Source organism: Betta splendens, chromosome 13, assembly GCF_900634795.4.
Source record: "Betta splendens chromosome 13, fBetSpl5.4, whole genome shotgun sequence".
Taxonomy (NCBI): domain Eukaryota; kingdom Metazoa; phylum Chordata; class Actinopteri; order Anabantiformes; family Osphronemidae; genus Betta; species Betta splendens.
The window spans coordinates 10,125,286-10,145,921 of NC_040893.2; the positions used below are offsets into that span (position 1 = coordinate 10,125,286).

At 41.7% G+C, this 20,636-nt stretch overlaps 1 protein-coding gene and 1 long non-coding RNA gene across 20 annotated transcripts in view; one reads left to right on the forward strand and one right to left on the reverse strand.

Moving 5' to 3' along the window:
• The window catches only part of zgc:172282 (leucine-rich repeat and fibronectin type III domain-containing protein 1-like protein), a 107,288-nt gene extending 88,535 nt beyond the window's left edge, over window positions 1–18,753 (forward strand). For 8 of the 12 annotated variants that reach the window (XM_055513760.1, XM_055513768.1, XM_055513761.1 and 5 more), the window contains 3 exons: window positions 6,739–7,388; window positions 7,813–13,913; window positions 18,010–18,753. In XM_055513760.1, coding sequence (XP_055369735.1) covers window positions 6,739–7,388; window positions 7,813–7,898 — 736 coding nt within the window. In that variant the 3' untranslated portion in view covers window positions 7,899–13,913; window positions 18,010–18,753. Of the gene's footprint in view, window positions 1–6,738; window positions 7,536–7,812; window positions 13,914–18,009 lie in introns of all 12 variants that reach the window. The other 4 variants (XM_055513764.1, XM_055513765.1, XM_055513769.1 and 1 more) reach the window with 4 other exon arrangements.
• The window catches only part of LOC114868382 (uncharacterized), a 129,734-nt gene that overhangs the window by 99,294 nt on the left and 9,804 nt on the right, over window positions 1–20,636 (reverse strand). Inside the window, exon 3 of one of the 8 annotated variants that reach the window (XR_005898519.2) lies at window positions 337–1,350. The exons of 6 other annotated variants lie outside the window; for them this stretch is intronic. This is a non-coding gene — a long non-coding RNA (uncharacterized LOC114868382). Of the gene's footprint in view, window positions 1–336; window positions 1,351–2,037; window positions 2,791–20,636 lie in introns of those variants that run through there. One more of the 8 variants, XR_003788021.3, reaches the window with a different exon arrangement.

Consider the following 20,636-nt stretch of genomic DNA (forward strand, 5'->3'; position numbering starts at 1 on the left):
AGCATGCAGACACTTACTCTGTGAAGAAGGACAGAGATGAAAAGCAACAAGGACAAGACGCTACATTCATCCCCTTTATTCAGGCAATCAGTTTGCACTACCCATCCTCTAACCTGCCCCTTCTGGCTCCTTGAAGATTAAACTGAGCAAAGCACAACATTAACAAAACCTTGCGATTTATCGTTGTGTTGTTGTGTCAGTGGGCAGCAGGGGAAACATAATGACACAGCCATGACTAACAGATGTGAGACCATACAGTGCATTTTATCTCACTGTGTAGTCACACGCTGATCGCGGTCCCAGCACTACAACAACACACAACAAGATAATGTCCTCATCATGTTAGGCTGATAAAATGCCCAAAAGTGAAATAAATGCCTGAAAAATGTATTTAGCTGGGAAGATGATTTTCAGGTTGACAATGTGTTACTAGAAGTCAACAGGACACAAATTGTGTATTGTATCAGAAAATAAACAGGACACCAAACCGCAGCTGTTGGTTATAATCCTTTGTTTATTTTTTTTTGCTAATAAGAAAAATATATGGTGCTTTAAACTGCACTAGCATCTGTTTTAAAAGTGCATTTTCTTGTGTGACAATGTCCTTGCATTGTTCCCACAAATGAATCCGAACATCTGTGTGTATGAAAGAGAAAAGGAACAATTATGTTGACAGAGATGCGAAGAAAGTGGGGATGATGGGTGAAATTAGGCAGGAGAGTAGCCTGAGTGAGATGGAGAGACACCAGCGCAGGGCGGATTCCAAAGAGGATGAAGAGGAATGATGGAGGGGGGAAAAAAAGTATATGCAACTATGATGAAAATAAATAAATAAAAATGGGGATATTATAAAACTGCTGGTGTGACAATTTCAGACAACCCAGCCACTCAGTGGAGCCTTAAAAACACTGACTCAGGTCCCCAGGGGAGGATGAAGGGATGCTCACATCGTAACAGGGGGCAACTACACTAGCCCTCAGCTGGCGGGGTCCCGACAACAGAGATCCACACAGAATCACCAAACATGTGGCACGTATTTCATAATTAAATCCCTCAACATCGTGTCATTACCCTGTCATGTTATTCTACCTAATAGCTATTTTATCCTGCATAAATATTCTATTCACAGTTTATGAACCTGTCATTTTGCAGCATCACTATTTCAATTAGTCCTGTCTTTATAATACACTTCTAAATCCCTGTTTACATTTCCATAAGTTGAAAGCACATCTTGAAATCCGTTCGTGTCCAGCCCAGTGACACATACTGTCTGGCAGGATGGACAGGGTGTGTGCGCTGCAGGGACGTTGCCGTCAACCCTTTGCCCTCCTCTGTTCAGCGCCGCCGGCACTGGAGGAATAATTGGCACGTTAAATTATTTAAAAACAGCCAGAGCACATTATCATAAATATTCACTTGAGTTTTGCTTAGATCAACAGTCAGAACCCAGGTCTCTGGATGTGACTCCGTGGCGGCGCGTGTGCGCGTGTACATATGCATTTTTGAGCTCCCGAGGGCTGATTGATGGACAGTATTTACAAACAAAGCGACCTCCCGTCAGCCGCCATAACTGAATGCAGACAGCTTGAAAATGTCAGGCTCATACACAAACGTGCGCGTGAGCCCACATATCCGCGCTGGGCATGGAAATGTCAGCCGCGCTCACAGTGGACAGGGTTGCACATGGACATGCACACACAGGACTCGGCGGTGCTGCGCCTCTTGTACCAAGCTCCCCTTTACAAAGCTGTCGCTGTTCTTGCCCGGGACCAGACAATAAGGACATGCTAACAGAGGTGCCGATAACGGGCCCGTTTGCATCCATTAATGTCATTACTGGCCACAGACACGGATTCCTCATCGCTCTAAGGAAGCTCCTGCTCCATGTGGTGTGAGCAGTGTGTATGACAGTCAGGCAATTTTAAATTGATATCGCACTGTTTAGTGGTTCAGCTGGATTTGAGTGACAAGTTTTAACAAAGCACTGTGACACACCAGTGGCTTTGTTGCACCCAGTGCCTTTGAATAATGTGTTTTTGTTTTTGTAGATACAGCAGAGAAAATTTAATATTAGGCATATGTCTGAAGATAGATGCAAACGCTAAACAGCATTGTTGTTGCAGGGATTTAATGTTCACCTCTGCCTTTCACAACTGGCAGAAAATCCAACAAGGTTGGTTCGGCTGAACAGACATAGTAAAAGCAGCCATTATAAAAACATATTTTCTATTTACTGCTTATTAAATCAGTCAAAGTTTGGTTTGACTGGGATAAAGTTGTTACAAGATGTTATCAAGGACTGTAGCTAGGATGCAAACTGCACATTTAAGTTTAAGAACAACCTGGGGAAATGACAGATCTCCTCCGGTAATTACCAGTGTTAAATTGCAGAGGCACTGAAAACAGCTCATATGATCCCGAGAAAAAAGAAAAAAGCTGATGACGGTGGTGACATGTCAATAGAAATCCTCTATTAAAACGTAGAGATGCATGGAAAAAGTGGGCCTGACAGGAAGATAAAAGGGGCAAGCAATTTCCTCTGATACAGATCATGCTTTAAGACGACGCGGAGAGGGCAGCATTAGCATGGCCATTCGGCATCGGGATGATGCATATGCTGTGACAGATTGCTCTTTGTCAGAGCGCAGCGGGAGGACGTCTTGCTCCTCAGTTCCCACTGGTCATGGTAAAAGTCTCACTGGACTCTCAGTACGAGTTAAAAATAGTCTGTTGAGATGAGCAGACGATTTGTATTACTCCACTTTCTTAAACCAAGGGGCCAGGCTGGAGCTGCAGAGGAGCACAAACACATGAGAAAATGCACAGACAACTGGCTGCTGTGTGATGAAGCTTGGATATCGCCGGCCTCATAAGTATATCACAAACAAGGACTCCTGACACGCCTCTGTGTGCGGCGCCTGTGATGCGATTACGCACCGTGATGCTCCAGGAGCGACACACTGCAGGTGATGCAATATAAAATTTTCACCACAGGTTTTCAAACGTACCAACTAATCAAATTAGAGATGACGCAAACAGACCAGGGAACGCTGTAATGTGCCACGTGTAAGGAAGCAGGTGGCTCAACTGAAATTAAAACTGACAATGTACATGTACACATCGTCACAAACGCTAGAAAAGAAGAACATACGAGTGACGTGTATTACACATGTTGGGACACAATGTGTAGAGACAGCAGAGCCACATTCTCAGACTATTCTTACAGTTATCAATATCCACAGCACATTAGGTTTTCCATTTCATTTTAGTGAGCTTCAGTAGTTTTCCTTTGGCAAAAGGACAGTTTCTTTTCCCATTTAGCGTCTACACTCATGCCTCACACTGAGTACCTGCAAAGTACAAATGCTATTTACCCACATTTTATACACTATTGTTGGCTTCTTGCATTTTTTTTCATCTACCTCTGTGCACAGTTTGTGAATGTGTTGTCTGATTGAATAAGCAGCGAAGTGGTTGAAGCTGCACGGCTGCTAAGTAATTGTAAGCCAGCAGCTATACATAACCAGTGCAAAGCTTCTAATGGTCAAGTGTTGACAAGTGGGGGGGCAGATTATGTGTTTACTTAAATGCAGTCATCAGATTTCTGTCATGACTGCGCCATCTTAGGACGTGTGCATCACATACATGTACTAGTCCATGAATTCCAACAGTTGATCGGCTTGTGTGTTTGAATGAGCAGTCCTGTAGCTGTGTGGGCACATGTGCCTGTGGGCGAGGATAAACTAAGGAGGGACAAAACATGACTGACTCTTGATCTGTTTGTGTGATGAATGCGAGGCTGCAGCACAGTTGCATAAACCATTAGTTTTGCTCCGTAGCTCTGTGTGTCCTTGTGTGTGTGAATCTGGATTGAGACGGGAAGGAATCCATTAAGCTGTTTAACGCTGGGTGTGCGCGTGTGTTTGTGTGTGCCTGTTGGCCGCAGTTGAACCCATTAACTGAATAAACCATCCAGTATGACTGCGGTGTCAAACGGGCCTGCTAAAGCATTTCTGCTTGGCCCAGCAGTTCTTGTCCTTTTTAAAGTCATGACACACTTACACAAGGCCCCAAAACTCCCATCTAGTTAATTATTGATTGCTGGGAAACATTGCATCAATCCTAAATCAGTTTAACTATGGATGTACAAAGCCCAGATATGCCAATAAGCAAATTAAAACCATATGCTGGATACATTAGACATCCAGTGCATGAAGGTGCTCAGATAGTTTTTGTGCATCTGCCAATAGTGCAGAGTGGTGAATAAGAACTCTGTCCTTGACAGAAGAAGTTTAGTCTCTCACTGTATGTCAGCAAATACTTTTTGAGCAAGGTGTTAAATCCTTCATTCCCCCAAGGTTGTTCTGTAACGCATGCGTTCTGAAGTCCATTCGGGGAAAAACAAGAAACTCTTAGTGAAGCATTAGAAATGAATCCCACTCGTTCATCAAGGCAAATGTGGCCATGTTTTATGTTTCCATGACGCCCATCTGAACCAATCCACTCTTTTTTGGTTCATGTGCTGATGGTTGTGAGCAAAAGCCTCGGGGCACTGGGAGTTTCTCAGTTTGATGCCTATTAAACCCACACTACTACATCAGGCAGACTATGAAGCAAAATTTTTCCACAACATTTGCCTTTCTTGATAACCATTGGAGGGGAAAATGCATGAAGGTGACACTGACAGTTATAGTTTATCTGCACAGTGTGAGAAGCTTCATAGATTCAGCGGAACCAAATCTGCTGGACACGTCTGGCCCACTTTGGCAATAACGTAATTGATATTTACGACCAGACATCTGCACTGGTCCCACTCAAGTCCAGTGGAGTGTGGGCTTTGTAGATTGATGCCAACAGTAGAGACTTAAAGCCACGGTGAGAACCTAGTAATGATGATGAATATCTGTTGAAAACATACTTCAGGGAATGTGTGTGTTCCATTACAGTACATGGAGATTAATCATCTGTGAATGGTCATGCTTTGCTCCCCATGTGCTCAGTCCACACTAACGGCCTCCTCCTAACCGGATTTTTCTTCCTGAGGGTTAGGTTTTGTTTTTAATTCATTTTCCACTTCACAAATGCATTTTATTTTACAAATACAATTAGGCTTCCTACTAGCAGACAAAGGAGAAGCAAAACAACACGACAGCAAATCAGGACCAACTGGAAAATAGCAGGAACTAGCTCCTAGTGTGCCCATGGGCGTTCCTTCATTAATGCCCCTTCATGTTATACAGTGGAATGACACTTTTATCACTCACCCTTATTATTGCTTATTAGTGTTTACACTAGATATTCATATGCACTGACACATAAAATACAGTAAGAGCCAGCATTTCCCCTCTATACTGCATGCTTGTGCTCTTCTACTGCTATAAACAGTGTCGTACAGAGTGTGAAAATGGATTAATATTAGTTTCAAGCAACAGGCGTGTATGGTAAGGACAAATATTGAATCGTGCGCCCTGTCTCCACGACAATTTCATTAGTCAGTCACGACTTTAAACTTTCACTGAGTGCACTTTAAGTTTGTTTAGCTTGGTTTTCTTACTGTGGATTCTGAAGACACCTTCACTTGCTCTGTCACGTTTTTCACAAATAAAAATCATGGTGCAGAGACATAAGGCATACAGTACATTACTGCAAGTCACCCTGCAATTTGTTTTTTTTTTAAAGTAAATCAGTACCAACGTAAAGTAAGTGCATGCAGTACAGTATGTGAAACCCGGTCCTGCTCTGCTCTCAAATCACTATGTTTACCTACAGATATTAGGGAGGTTGCAAGTCTCTTGGTTCAGTTCCGGTTAAGAATTGCTCCTTTCACACATGGTCTCGCACTCTCTCTCACACACACAAAACAACACAGAGCTGTCTGCCAAGATATATTTCCTGGTGGAGGTTCAATGGCATCGATGAGCTTGGCACGGAGACTGGGCCAGCTGATAGCCTGCTGCCCACTGGCTCTCACAAACACTCTAGGCCTCCCATCAGTTGTGTTTCACTCACACTATATTCTGTCTATGCAAAACTGAAAACATATTTATTAGAGAGGGATGAGCGATATATGGGAAGATATACCAATAGAGAGTCAAAACATACAGAAGAAAAATGACATAAACACTCCTATGATTATACTGTATAAAACCACAGGTACAGTATACTGACAAGGAAACACTACACCCCTAGGATTTACACATTCATGGAGGTAATCAGAACATGATCATTCCTGCACTTGTGGCACATTGATCTGTGTAAGGGTCAGGTCAAAGGCTTATGAATTGACACTCACTGGGGAAATATAAGGATAGAAACATGGCACGTGTCAATACTCTGTATACAGCCCCTCACAACAGCACATGACAGAACATAAAGGTATGTAGCTACATGTAATCATACACTGTATATATTTTCAAAGAGGCTCCTTTTTCCCCTTAATTTATTGTCTCTTATTTGTTAGATCCATTGAGTGAATGGACAAGCAGAGTTGGACGGAGCAGGGTTTATGTTGGCAATCACTGGCTTTGTAATTCAGCTCCATGGCCTGACATGTGCAACCCCACAATGTCATAGATAGCATTATTGCCAAACCACTTCTCCTATTACAAAGAAGTAATATAACAGTAATATTGCACAGGTTTCTCGCTTTCTTTTATGGTTTTATGTTAACTTGAGTGTGTACTTAGGAACTTAAAACAATGATCTACATCTCACCGAGTTTGTCTTTTTCTTCGACAGAATGATTCCATCGAGCAGCAACGACTTCCTTGTTCGAGACCTTGCACCTGGACGCAGCTATGACCTGTGCGTTTTGGCCGTGTTTGATGATGTCATCACGTCACTAACTGCAACACGGCCTTTGGGATGTCTGTCATTCACCACAGACACAGAATTCAGCCAATGTCAGGCCTTGCACAGCCACTTCCTAGGTGGCACGATGATCATCATCATTGGAGGGATTATCGTTGCTTCAGTGTTGGTTTTCATCATCATCTTAATGATACGATACAAGGTTTACAGCCACCAAGGGGCCGGCCACGGAAAAGCAGCTATAGCTGCTGCTGCTCCAAGACCACAAAGCAATGGACAAGGAGGCAGCGGACAGGTCCAAGTCCTTCCACACTCTGCCTCAAAAATCGCGGACAGTCAGGACGAACAAGCTTTAGCACCGTCCAGGGCCATGTCGCCTAGCAACACCCTAAGAGACACTGTGGCATTGGTCGAGGAGGACAGTAGTGGACGGAGCATTATGGCAAGAACTGACTCTTCGGCCAATGAGGAGTTGCTCTCACCCACCAAGGCCCACTTTTCCTCCAGGGTTGCCATTGAGATGAAAAGCAGGCCACCATCTGTCGCCAAAGAGCCCACGTCCCCTAAGGAACTGGCAGGTAGTAGAAATAAAGATAGGAAGAAAAAGATAGACATGAAGAGGTAGAGAAGATGAGCAACAGAGCGAGGAAGAAGTATTTCTGACAGGTCAAAAGAAAGACAGAGAAGGAGATGACAGAGACAGAGCAAGAGACATGAAGAGGCAGGTAAATGAAGAAAGAGACCAACTTAAAGAGATGCAGAACTAGTGGTGTGAAATTGAGCAAGATAATAATAGAGAGTGGAACAGTGAAAAGCCAGCGAGTGTGAATGAGTGAAGTCCAATCATGGCTCTAACTCTCTACCAGAAAGGTTATTTGGTTTCTTCACGTAAAAAAGTATTGAATTAATCTCCCTACAGTTTTGGGGAATTAACCTTTAGCCTTCTATCCCCCAAGCTCATTGATTTTTGCTTTTCCATTGCTGCCAATTGCATACACTCAGAAAATTGCAAGATGATGGAGGCAACCAAATGCCTGCAGTGTCTGTGCACTGAGGGGACAAATGCATTTCTCTGGGTGGTTTTCTAGAGGAGGGGGATTTGAAAAGGCCATGCAGGATCACCCATCACACCACAAGTTACATTGTTCAGGTTAGTGTTACTTGTGTCTTCTCCATTAGACTGCTACAAACGCTAAGACTTTGAGCACTTGGAGAAAACGTGTCTGCCATTAGGAATGACACAAGCAGAGCCCTGAAATGTAAAACCAGGATTGTTACTTCAGCACAAAGGAAAGGCAATTGAAGGTTGGCAGAGACTCAACACAAGGCTGAAAGAATCCCTAGACCCTCATTTCCCCTTCATAAAATAATAAAACAAATGTCAGGTAATTCAGGGGAAGTTAAAGGTTTGGAAATGTTTTTACTCTGGACAAAGACTGGATGAGTCATTTCACTTTTAACATTTGTGGAACATCAGTATAAAAGGTGAATCGCACAGTGCAAAAGATCCTTCAAAGCCTCCTTACGTACACAGCATAAAAGCAACAACCACTGCACATGAATTAGGTCAAAAAAAAACATTTTGACCACTGCAGGCTCTCATCATAAACTTAATTCTGCATTATACTAGAGCACACAGTGTGTGTCAATGTTTGCACAGCTGTATACACTCCAACTGTACTCCCCAGGGTGCGCTCTGTAAATAACCAAGCCACTTGATTTAGATTTAAGAGTGTAATCAATCCCCTCCAGGTGTAGCAATCCGACGAAGACATAATTTAGCAGGAACATGCTATAAATACCACACAAGCCAAGTGATACAATCACAACTGTTATTAATGCATGTGCTCTGCCAGGAGATAAGACTGTGGTGGCAGACCAAGCAATCAGGCATGAGCACTAAAAGCAGGCAGCTGGAGGTAGGAGACACACAAGTTAGGAAGAACTACACACAGTCAGCAAAGGCCACAAGCAGCAAATAAATTAAAGGAATGCTTTTAGCAAACTTCTTCACCGTCATTAAAAAGAAGTTTAAGAGACACAAAGAAACGAAGCACAGGAAAGCAGAAAACGGCAATAAACTCACACCAAAGGGAAGCTGTCTGACCTTGACTGGTGGAAAAGATGCCTCTCACACCTAGAAATAAGAAAACTCTAGTCTGTGCTCATTTCTAAAAGACTAGACTACTACCCCAAAGCACGACATTACATCTGGCTCACATGACATGACTGAACATCCAGTTTTGTCCCCAATGCCATAAGCAAAACCTGACGTTCCTGAACGCTCATGATCAAAGTGAAGTTGAGTAAAGACATGTAACGGTATTGAGAAATTCCAGCTGTTTTAGAAAATAAACCTCATCATCTCTAACAGGCAGGCGAGGAACCAAGGTGTCGAACAAATGCAAAATGGGAAAAATGCAGTATTTATTGAGCATTATTGAGAAACTAGTGGATATTTATCTATAAGATAAGTGAAAGGGGAGTGAAAGCACCAAGTAGTACAATTATTATAATACATAGCTTCATAAACATGTAACACAGAAAACTGCTGCTATAAAAAGGTATTAAACCCTCCAATGACTTCATGCACATGTTCATAAAGATCACTTGAAACACTCAATAGTGACATAATAATATGAATCCACAGGAGCTCATGACTTCTGAGCCCTTTCTGGTGCTCTTCTCCTTTAACGCTAATCCACTTACAGAAAATGCGAGTTTCATTAGATTGAAAAAATGGGGACAGTGTTTCACAAGTGGTTTAAACAGCTGAGTCGAAGCACTTTGTCAGCAGCAGATATGCCATTCAGCCGGCCTCTCTGAAGAGGTTTAAATAGATGTCAGTGAGCCCTCGGTTCATACCGGAGAGGAGGTGGGAGATCAGCTGTAGCTGTAGAGAGTTCAGGGAAAGTCTTCACCTTCATGAACTCCTCTGCATCAGTGTCAGAGCGCTCTGATTATTAGTGTGGCTTTATCTAATAGACACTGTGCTTAAGCAAGCTGTTTCTGCCTAGTTTGTGTTCAGAGAGCTTGATGAACACTTTTGAGTTAGAACAGCGAAGGCCTTGAGTTTTGGATGGAACTTGTTTGAATCTTTGAGGTGCCTCCGTACACATAGCAAACGTTTCCTCTACAGGCCTAATTAACAGATCTAACCTCATGTCAGCCCCGACTTACTGAAGTGTGTCAGTCAAAGGAGCCTCTATCCCAGAACACAACAAGGCAGACAGAGCAATTATCATAGTTTTTATTTCCAAGCTGTACCCAGGGAGAAAACTTTGCGCTGGCCTTTGCTTTCACGCTTTGATTCCAGGATTGCTGGCACTTTGAGGGCAACCTACAATGAGGGATAATACCCATGTGTTTGTTCAGAGGCTGTTGGGCTTCCTCTGCATGTACTGTAGCTGTGTCTGATGTGTTTCACTGGTTGCTGCATTGCAGAGAAAGGCAACATTGATCTGATCAGAGCGTGCACCGCTGTGAGTCAGTGCGCCTGAAGAACAGAGCGACTGACAGATACGCAGACAGACCCCATTAAAGGCCGCTGGTTCTCAAAAACGTGACCCTACATCCAAAAATAGCCACATTGTGCTTAAAAATGTTCCCTTTCTTTGGCTCAAGCAATTATAATCCCATCTCAACCAAACGTACTATGACTTTCCACTTTCCAGTTCGGAATTCCTTAACTTTATCGGTCGTATTATAGCTGTTCGTCTTTTCAGTACCGTCACACCAGCAATCGGTCGAGGTTTGAGTTGAGAGGAGGCATCTGGAAAGCAAATAATTATACAGCATAAAGATCAAAGAGCTCCCTCTGTTCCTTAATTAGAGGAAAATACTGCAAGTCACTGATAGAAGATAACATGCTGTCACTAGTATCACCCTGAAGCTCCAGATTTAGCAGCATGGGGATGGTGCAGGTGGATTCGGCTTTAGAAGGAACTACTTCAGGTGAATTAACAGATATTACGGTATATATCTAAAACAAGCATGTCAAGCAATGTACCAGTACAAAACACCAAATAGCTACCATTTTGAGGACTTGAAGGATCTCACAGTACAATCAAGGTGTATTCCTACAGTATGTATTTTATGTGCTCGTAAGCTCAGGGTCAGATTTTAAATCCCTGCAGGCCAGTGCATGTATTCACTTTGTCGTTTACAAGTCTAAACTGCCTTCAGCCAATGGAAATGACGCCACAGCACCGGCAAATGGAGGGACACAGCAGAGTTTAACAAGGATGTTTCAGAGTGTGTGAAGTGCAAGTGTTCGTTCTCCCCGTAGCCCATCCGTGACCCTGTAGCCTGTCTGTCCTCTGTGTGTTTTAATCTATCATCACTCCTTTCAGTGTCCTCCCATATGCCTGGCCTCATTCTTCACCGCCGTCTGTCTCTCTGGATCCATCTCTGGGAATCTGGCTCTCCCGTCTCATCTCTTTTTTTCCCTGTTCATTCTGTAGTAGCCGCTCTCTGTCTTGACTCTTGACTGTCTTTTTCTATGCTGTTTAGCTGTATCCCTTTCATTTTTCTCTGTTTCTCTGTCACCACTTCTGTCTCTTTCTGTCTCGGATGCCTTCAGCAGCAGATGACAGGCGTCCTCGTAATGTCGAATGGAGAGACTTTAAGATTTGAAGGTGTCTTGGCCTCACAAAGAGATCGCGCCAACACTACACCCAAAGAGTAATGAATGAAACTTGAATACTACTGTATTGGGTTTTGCCCCTATAGTCTTTCCCACAGTTTCTCCCGAGTCAGTGATTCTCACCCATCTGTCCCTGATATAGCATGCTGCAGACTGACCCTTGCTTCTTTTTTTCTCTCTATTTGCTTTTACCAGTTTTGCTGTTACAAACACAGAATAACACTGAATCTGTTACCTTTTCCCTGGCGTTTGAAATACCTCTCTGACAATATTACCGATTTATCTTTTATCTTTATGCTCTCCTATGAATAACTGATGATCTTTAGATATTACACATTTCACAGCATCCCAACTGTTTGGGAAGTAACTTGTGATAAGTGAACTGAACTGTAATTCAGATTCTTGTTACCTTTTGCAGGCTCTCACCAGTTTCCTGGTGCTGATATGCTGTTAATTGCCTATTTTTTTCTTCATCTGCCTTCACCCCTTTCTTTTTTTGTTCCTATTGCTTGATTCTCCTAATTGTATCCCTTTTCAATATTGTGCTTTTTTCCTTCACCCCATCTTTTTGTGCTGGCACATCCTTTTTCCTCTACTGCTGCGTTTGCATATGCTGCTTCTTTCCTCTATTACCCCTCCTTTGCCTGTCGTCAATTTATAACACCTTTGTCTGTCTCGTTATGTTTAATGTCCTTTCTATCCATCTCCTTAACACTCACTCCGCATTATCGTCTTCACCTACCGCCTTCTCCTCTCCACCCTCCTATCTCCTTCATTCATCCACACAGTAGGAACAGTAATGGAGGAGACCAGAGTGAGGGGATGATGGAAAAGGGGATAGTGCAGGTGTAATGTGGCTGTGATAGATGAATGCAGACCAAAGCATTATAAAAGGACTGTGCTTCATTCTGATACTGACACAATAAGCACCAGCTGCACAATAATCCTCCTGGCAACATACAAGTTACAAATAAAAGGCATTGCAATTCATTTTAAAAGCAAACTAAATGTAAACTTACTAAAAATAAATGAATGACAACACCCAACGAAGCAGACTACAAGATACAGACTCTACTAGATGAGTCTGTTTGTTTTCTCAGTGGAGAGAATGACATTTGAACCTTTGAAACACTACATGCTGCTAAAAGACACTAAACATGAAGCATAAAGGCACTTTTAACATGTAATTAGCAGAATACTCTAGTTTGTTAGTTGCAGACGACAAGTGCAGAATTGTGTCTCATGTTTTGAGTTTTCTTGTGTTTTTTTGTGTTTTTCTGAAGTTTGTCTCAAACTGGTTCATAACCTGAATCTTTTTCCTGATACTGTGTGTGTGATGTGTATGTCCTTTTCCCCTTTAACCTAATACACAGATTTCTTCTATTTTTAAACTGGTGTTCCTGGTGTCCTGCTTTCCAGAGCCCTGATGATGTTCTGAGTGGAGGATATGGAGAATGAATATCACCACCAGGACCAAGCTGGTGAACATTGTGAAGAACAAAGGCCCTAGAAGCTCTTCTCCCTGTATCTCCAGCTTACTGTACCCATTACTTTGTCTCCATAAATATCATGGGGTCCTCCACCTATACTATCTAGTTTAGTTTACACAGCTTATCCTGGTTCTCATGTTTGCACTGGACAATAAAGTGCATCAAGTCTGAGTGGCTGCAGGTTGATCAGCTGCTGAAGGATCCAGCTGCTAGGATCATCCACAGTAAATCACTTTTAAAGGGAACAGCACTCATCACATTTGGATTTTCACCTTTGAAATAAGTACCAGTGTGGTGGTTAAAAAAAGCAAGGAAAAGATCTGTGGATGTTGAAAAAAAAGGATATATTTAATTTAATGCGATTCATTTACAAAAAAATAATACTGGAAACGAACTTAAAACAAAAAAGGCTTGTGAAGGAAAAATGACTGCATAGATAATCACACTCAACAAGGATTTACAGTATGATAGACCACACGACAAAAAGCATCTGAACGGGTCCAACGTTGGATATGAACTCTGGTGAACTACAACTAAACATGGTGGCCTCTCACGTCTCCCTCGTTACTCATCCTTGTGGAATAATGCACCTCTGCTAAACTGAACTGAGACTAACTAGCTGTTAGCTGGTCTGAAGTGGCTCTGGATTCCAACCTTGACTGGACCTTAGTCTTTCCTCATCAGGTTTGTCTCTGGAGAGCACACCTGAAGTGAAACTGTTTGACTCAACTAAACTGCACAATTCTGGAGCCAATGGACCCTGAACTGGTATTATACTACAATATGGATTCAAACTGTGCAGTCAGCTGAGCAGACTAAGATGGACTAGAGAAGCGTGCAATCCATAGGTCTGGTCTATGTATGCTACTGCTATGCTTCAAATACTAATTTTCCCTGGTCGGAACTAGTGAAGACCTTGAGGACCTGTTCCAGGCTCCCTCCCATACTCTCCAGGCCCACTTAAACAGGTGAGTAATCTACTGATTAGCCCATCAACCTAACTATATGTCAACCAAAGACGTGAGCTCATTAATTACTGTGACATACGGTAACCCACTGGCACTCACCTTCCAGCAATTCTAAGTTCTGCCCTATAGTTTAAGACAAGTAATTCCTGTAGTGTTTCCTCCTGCTTGCCGCAAGTGGTCTGTAACCTAATGAGGGCAGAGCTTTAACGAGGGCTATCAAATTTCTGTCAGTTAACAATTAGGAAGCCACTTGGCTAAACAATCTACTTCGTTACTACTGTCCAATGACTTTATCACAAGGAGTGATAAAAATCCACGTACCTTACGTTTGTTGTTGCCCTTTTAGATACTGAGTCACTCCTGATCTTGCAATACTCTGCAACTCTGTCTATCAGATGCCTCGTTTTTACCCTGCCCAAGGCAGTGATCGACTACTGTTAGATAATATAATACCCCAGTAGAGGATGTGGTTAGCAACAAACACCAGCCAGAGGAAAAAGGGTTTCATATACAAAAGTGAAAGGTGTGGCAGGGGCTGGGGCAGTGGTCAAATTTCACAAATGTATTCACTAGTCACTATTTGGAGGACTGATATTTTTATATTAAGTAAAAAAAAAACTGGTGCAGAGGTATCAAAGGTATGCATGTTTACTCATTAACAACCACATCCTGTTTGACATTTAAATGAGAAAATGCTGGATGAGGGGAAATGCTACAAAGGCACTGTGTATTCACACCTTCTCTCTTACGGTGTACATAATAAACTACAAATGACCAGAAAAGATAAGCAATACAGTACATCAATTTTTCCAGGAAATTTCATATATTTGCATTTCATCCAAAAGTAGTGGACATCGGTGACCGACAGCAATGATTAGCTCCGGAAACAACACACTTTGTTTCTAAAGTAAAAAAGACAAAAAGTGTAATATCACGGGCTTAGTGACATCATAAAAAAATTACCATAAAGAACCTTGTTCAGTGTAGGTAGACATGTTCGTCTCATGTACAAATGTTACAATAATGGTTATAAAATTCCAATATGGCTTCTTGAATGGAACCGTTGGCGTGAGAAACAAAAAGAGAGAGACCGTACAAAATAAGCAGCTTTAGAAATGTGAGGACGTACGTAGGGGGAAAGGGAAAAAGATGAGCGAGAGTGAAGGATGAAGTGGAGAAGCAGAAGAAGACGATTGGAGTGAAAAAGCAGGGGAACAGTGAGTGGGATGTGTGGAGGATTACTCAGAATGTATTGAGCTCCAGCTGCATTGTGCTGCGAGGAGTCTTTGGTCGCTCAAAGAAACCATGGTAGTATGAATAATAAATGACAACACAAAACAATGCATGTTTATTTTCGTGCTTGTTCGTTGTATGACTACTTTTCCGCCTTCAATGGTAGAAAACAAACAAATGAACAAAAAAAAGATTGTGCCAACGAGGAAGATGATGACACGTCTGCATTCGGACACTCAAAGGAGTCAAAGGGTTTGTGGAAGCCTGTTACTTGGCAATAAAACAGTACATGTGTGGTCTTCACATATACTGAGTATGTGTTGCTAACTTAGTAGGAGTAAATGTCTCTTCATCTTTCATTGGCGAACACAGAGTAGAGCAGTGGCAGAGCTGCCATGTAACCAGGGGTTCCAGGGGTTCAACCAAGGAAACTTATGTACTGTATGATACCGTAGGTGGAGGCTGGAATGGAACCACCAAACACACTCAGCTAAGTTTATGTGGCCACAGGAACTTCTGTGTGCAGTGATGCCTTATTGACCTGCTGTATCACATAAGAAACCTTTAGTCTAAAAGCTGCTGGAGACAGACAGCGTGCACAACTACTGTAGCAGCAAACATTTCTGGCCAGGTAAACCTGAGCGACTAAACTTGAACACTCTCTTCTGTGGCTGTGACTCTTTCCCCATCTGTGTTCAGTTCATTGGAGAGCTGCAGCTAGGGAACAGAGTAAATAAGTTGTGAATGAATCAAAACGATGAATCATTTAAACCCTTGTTTGTCCCTGTAAACAAGTCCTCGGTTCATTTTGTCAAGCCTAAGCTAGTTAAATTTAACTTGACTATTTAGGTCCAATTTTACTTTTAAAGAGAGTGGAGAGTTGTGATATATTAGTCACACCTTCAAATCGACTCACACCCACCCTAACATTTGTCAACCTAACGAGCCTATTTAGGGCAGGTGTGAAAGAAAACCAACCTAATGAATAAATCTGTTATAAACGTGTGTAAATACCAGAAAATGGAAACAGGAAAAGTTCCATCTTAAATGAATCATTTGATCCCAGAATGTTCGGGTTCTTTGCCCTGGTGGATAATGATTGATGTTCCCACTAAGTACGTAAAACCAGTTGAATTGCCGTGTCATCCACAAAGCCCCCCCACACCATCACACCTGCCCTGCTAGAGAGGCTACCTTTAACCATGACACAGCAGCTGCTGCAGAGAGAATCTTCAACCGTTTTCCTCTAATCGAGTGAATAGGTTTTGGGTTTCTCAGCCCTCATTGTTGCTCATTGTTCTCAGGAAGTAATGATTTCTTTGCTGCAATTTGAGCATTAAGGCCCGACTCACACAGTCCCTCTGAAGAGTGGACGTGTCACTTGTTCTGCTTGAAGCATTAACCGTACAGTTTGTGGGCTCTCATCTAAGAGGCTGTACATCAGCAGATTGAGGCTGGTAATTTTAATACATTCATCCTCTGCAGCTGAAGTAGCTCCTGGTCTTTTTTATGGACGGTCCTCATGAGAGCCAGTAGTGTGTTTTGATGATGATTATGATGATTTTAGCAAAAGCACTTGTGTATACTGTACGCTTGCACAGTGGCTATACTGTAGTAGCACTAACAGGGCTTATTTCAATAATAATAATAATAATAATGATAATGAAAAAATATAAACTATTTACCTTTATCTAAAAAAAAAAAAATTCTACTAACCGTAATTCTATACGCATGCTCCTGCAAAGTTTAAATTACAAATGCATAATGTGAAAATAAATTATACACTGATAGAGAAGGTGTAGTGTGATAGTTCCATTTAGTTAGACAAGCATTTGTTTACTTTATTTATCTATGTAACAAATTGTTTGTCTATTTTTAACTATTACCATTTAAGTTTCCACACTTTCTGCCAACCCTCAATGAAGGAGAATAATTGAGAACAACACCAGGTTCCTCCCAAGAGGACTACTACCAGTGTGACAGCTAATCATTTTAGCATGCTCGCATTACACTACTAATGAGGCAAGCACTGGGAGATTTGTTCAAGTCTAACAAGGGGGATGGTGGGCCAGCCAGTTGCCTTCTGTCAGTCTCCACACAAATCCACAGTAACTTAGAAGAATCTGATTAATCATTTGTTTAAACGGAGAAATCAACAGCTGCCTTCATGTTTTGTTTGTGTGTTTTCCTTTTCGCTGGTGTTCTGGGACATTCCCAACATTGATTCTATGCCAAAAGCACTGTAGTTCAGTTGACAAATTTTGCCTGATAAGAACTTGTCAGAGTAGACACAATTCAATCAGATTTCAGGATTGGCTAACTGAAGTACAGTAGATGTGTAGTCATCAGAGAGAGAGGCAGGCTGTCATGGTCATTCCTTTTCAAATTGCAGGAAGTAAAGGGCTCCTGTAATTTGTATTTGCTGTGATCCACAGACATAAGATGTGCACTGACATGTAAAAAAGAAGCAAAAATTAATTTACTGGGGCAAAATTCTCAAGAAGTCTAAAGAAATTATGTTATCTCAAAAAATTATGCATTTCTTCCAGATAAACATGGTTTTGCTGCAGCCTGAAAATATGTACATCTACATATACATCTGTAGAGAAACTCTCTGAAATCTTAAAACAATAATTTTAGATTAAATAAATCCCGAGGCCTGATGTTGAGTCCACAGGGTGCACGATTTTTATAAAAAGCAAACAAAGGAAACCATCTTCCTTGCAACAAAACTTTAAAAGAGGGCTTATTTCAAGACTTTTAAACATTTCCTTTCAAACTGAAAACTACACAGGCCAGACAGCTGTTTGAGTTTTCTACTGTATCACATAAACTAATTGATTGTTCTCTATCTTCTTGTTAGACCCAGCAAAGAGGTGGACAGTCCCATATCCGAAGTCAAGAAAGATGAATGGACCGACATAAAAGGAACACGTCAGTTAAATCAGTCAGATTACATCAGTTACTCCATTTTTACACAAACATGTGCATTGTCAACATTGTCACCGTCACCACTGGATACGTTTACAGATGAAGAGCTCTACAGAAAACTCTGTGAACCAATCACACCACTTGTATTGACATCTTGGTTGTAAGTCCTCCAGGTTCTCTGCATACATAGCTTCATTATAATGTGTTTAAGTTTACACAGTATAACTGATAACAAGTCACATCGCACCCAATAACCTGCTACTACAGCTACAGTTTAAATATTCAGATTTCCCTTACTAATCATTTTGACTTCTTGACAGTGGAGGGAGTATGTGCTACACAGACACCATTCATGTGTAGTATGCATATTTGCACTCACGTTCCCCAGTGTCACCGTGGTCAGGATGACTGGTCAGAGTCCTGCACAGACATAAGTTGATGCAAAGGAGAATAGACAGAGAACTTCAGACCTTTTGACCCATACACCCCCACCCCCACACACAAAAAAAAAAAATCAGACGCACTTCATCTTTACTTCTTCCCTCCTGTGTTTCCCACCTTTTGTTTGGGCTTTATCTTTTGTATGTGTACATAAAGCAATTTCAAATCCTATAGTTTTGTACATGTAATTTTTATGGTGTGTGGATATTTTTTAATAAAATAAAGCTAAATTGGATGACTCTGTCAGACTCGGTTTCTTGTAACTTTACTGAGCATGTACATGATACTTTGAAGAAGTTGAACTTAAAGGCAGGTAAGCAGCTGCTGATTTATAATTAAGTGTAAGGTACCTGTGACAGGAAACTACCCCAACTACAGTATGTTAAATGTTCAAAACAAGAATTTTCGAGCTTTGAGAGTTTAACTAATTTTTTGATGGATTTCTAATCACAGCATACAGTATTACACAGTTTGAAGTGTGAACAATATTTCTAAGCTAATAGCACAAACATTTACACATGTAACCTGCCAAGTCCTTTTTGATCACACTCATTACACAGTGAGTGAAAACGTAATAGCAACAGAGTTTAATTAAGCATACTATACACTTTACTGTAGCTGCACAACATCCAGGAGGAAGTTTGGACCATTCGATCTGCTCTTTTTATTCTTCAGCTGTCTGATGTGAACAGCATTTGAGGTCGAGCTCATCCCACAGCCTCTATCGGCTCTAACAAAAGAAGCATTCTGCAGCCTTCTGTGTTAGATTTAGTTCAGGTGGTGGTGGAGTATTTACCACCTATGAACACACAAGCCCATCATGCTGACATGTGTAATGCACCCACACAAGTTGATCTCAGAATCAACTATTGCCTTTATCCCTGACAAAAGGGTTCATCCATAAATGACACATCAGCATTTTACTAGTTTTTAGTGTTTGGAAAAAAAAACAGAAAAAGTAAATAGTAAGCCAAACCATAAAAGGAACACTGGGGTAGAACACGCGAATGTACAGGAGTCAGCAGTCGTTTTTCCTTACCTATGCATTTAGAAGCGTTGCAAGTCTAGTTTCAATACAGTAAATATTGGCATATTAAAGTCACCCTTAAAGGCACACTGTGTATTTTACCAACAATAATTCTGTGAAAAGCGAAGATGCTGGTTGCTTAGTAACCACTAGCCACAGTGGGAAAGTCCACATTGTACGTACTGTAGGTCTTCAGAGAGTTACTGTAGGCCTCACACCAGCTAATGCTGCTAGTAAACAGCACAATGAGCCTGTTTGTTTTCAAGTCAAGGCAGCTCTAAGCCACGCCTTCCTCCCAGCCTCTGCTAAGGCCTGACTCCAGACACAGGAAGTCTATACTGTCGCTGTCAATTCATTTTCCATTATGTGTATTCAATAAAGGCACGAGTATCCGGAACGTATGAGCTGAGGATTATCGTTTATTATTATTCTTTTTTTTGCTTATTTGTCATTTTATCCAGTACAGTGGTAATCAATGTTTATGGATTTCCAAGTGGAAGGCGCAGAGAATACAGCCTACTATCCCCTAATTACTCAGCCTATCATTTACTGTGCATGGATGCCTAATAATATTACCTTGACTAAAACATACAAGCTTTACATACAGTAAAGCCCTGTTTGCTCTCTCTGCTAAATGCAACCCACGCTTCTGTGAACAAAACCCAAATAGTCTGTTTCCTCCCGTCCCTGCTCTGCTATTATCTCATGCTATCATTGCCCCTCTCATGTATTCCCCTCAGTCCCTTCTACTTTTCTCTGCCGATCTGTCCTCTCCTAACCTCCAGTGCCCTCATCTCTCCATCTCTTAGCGGCTCCGTTTTTCCTCTCATTAATACCCAATCTGCTCGCCATAACTTCGTTTTGCTCCCTAGATCTACTCCATTCTTCAGTTCTCTGCTTCTTAGTTCTTGGCAGGCGTCCAGCACCAGATCAGCTCCCTACCATTTCTGTCTCCTCTTTCTCCTTTACTCTCCACACCACCTGTTAACTCCCTCCCGTTTTTTTTTTTTTTAAATATACCCACACATGGAGCAGAAGTGTTATAATGGATGAAAGTAAAATATATCTCTCCTAACAGATGTAGAAAGGGG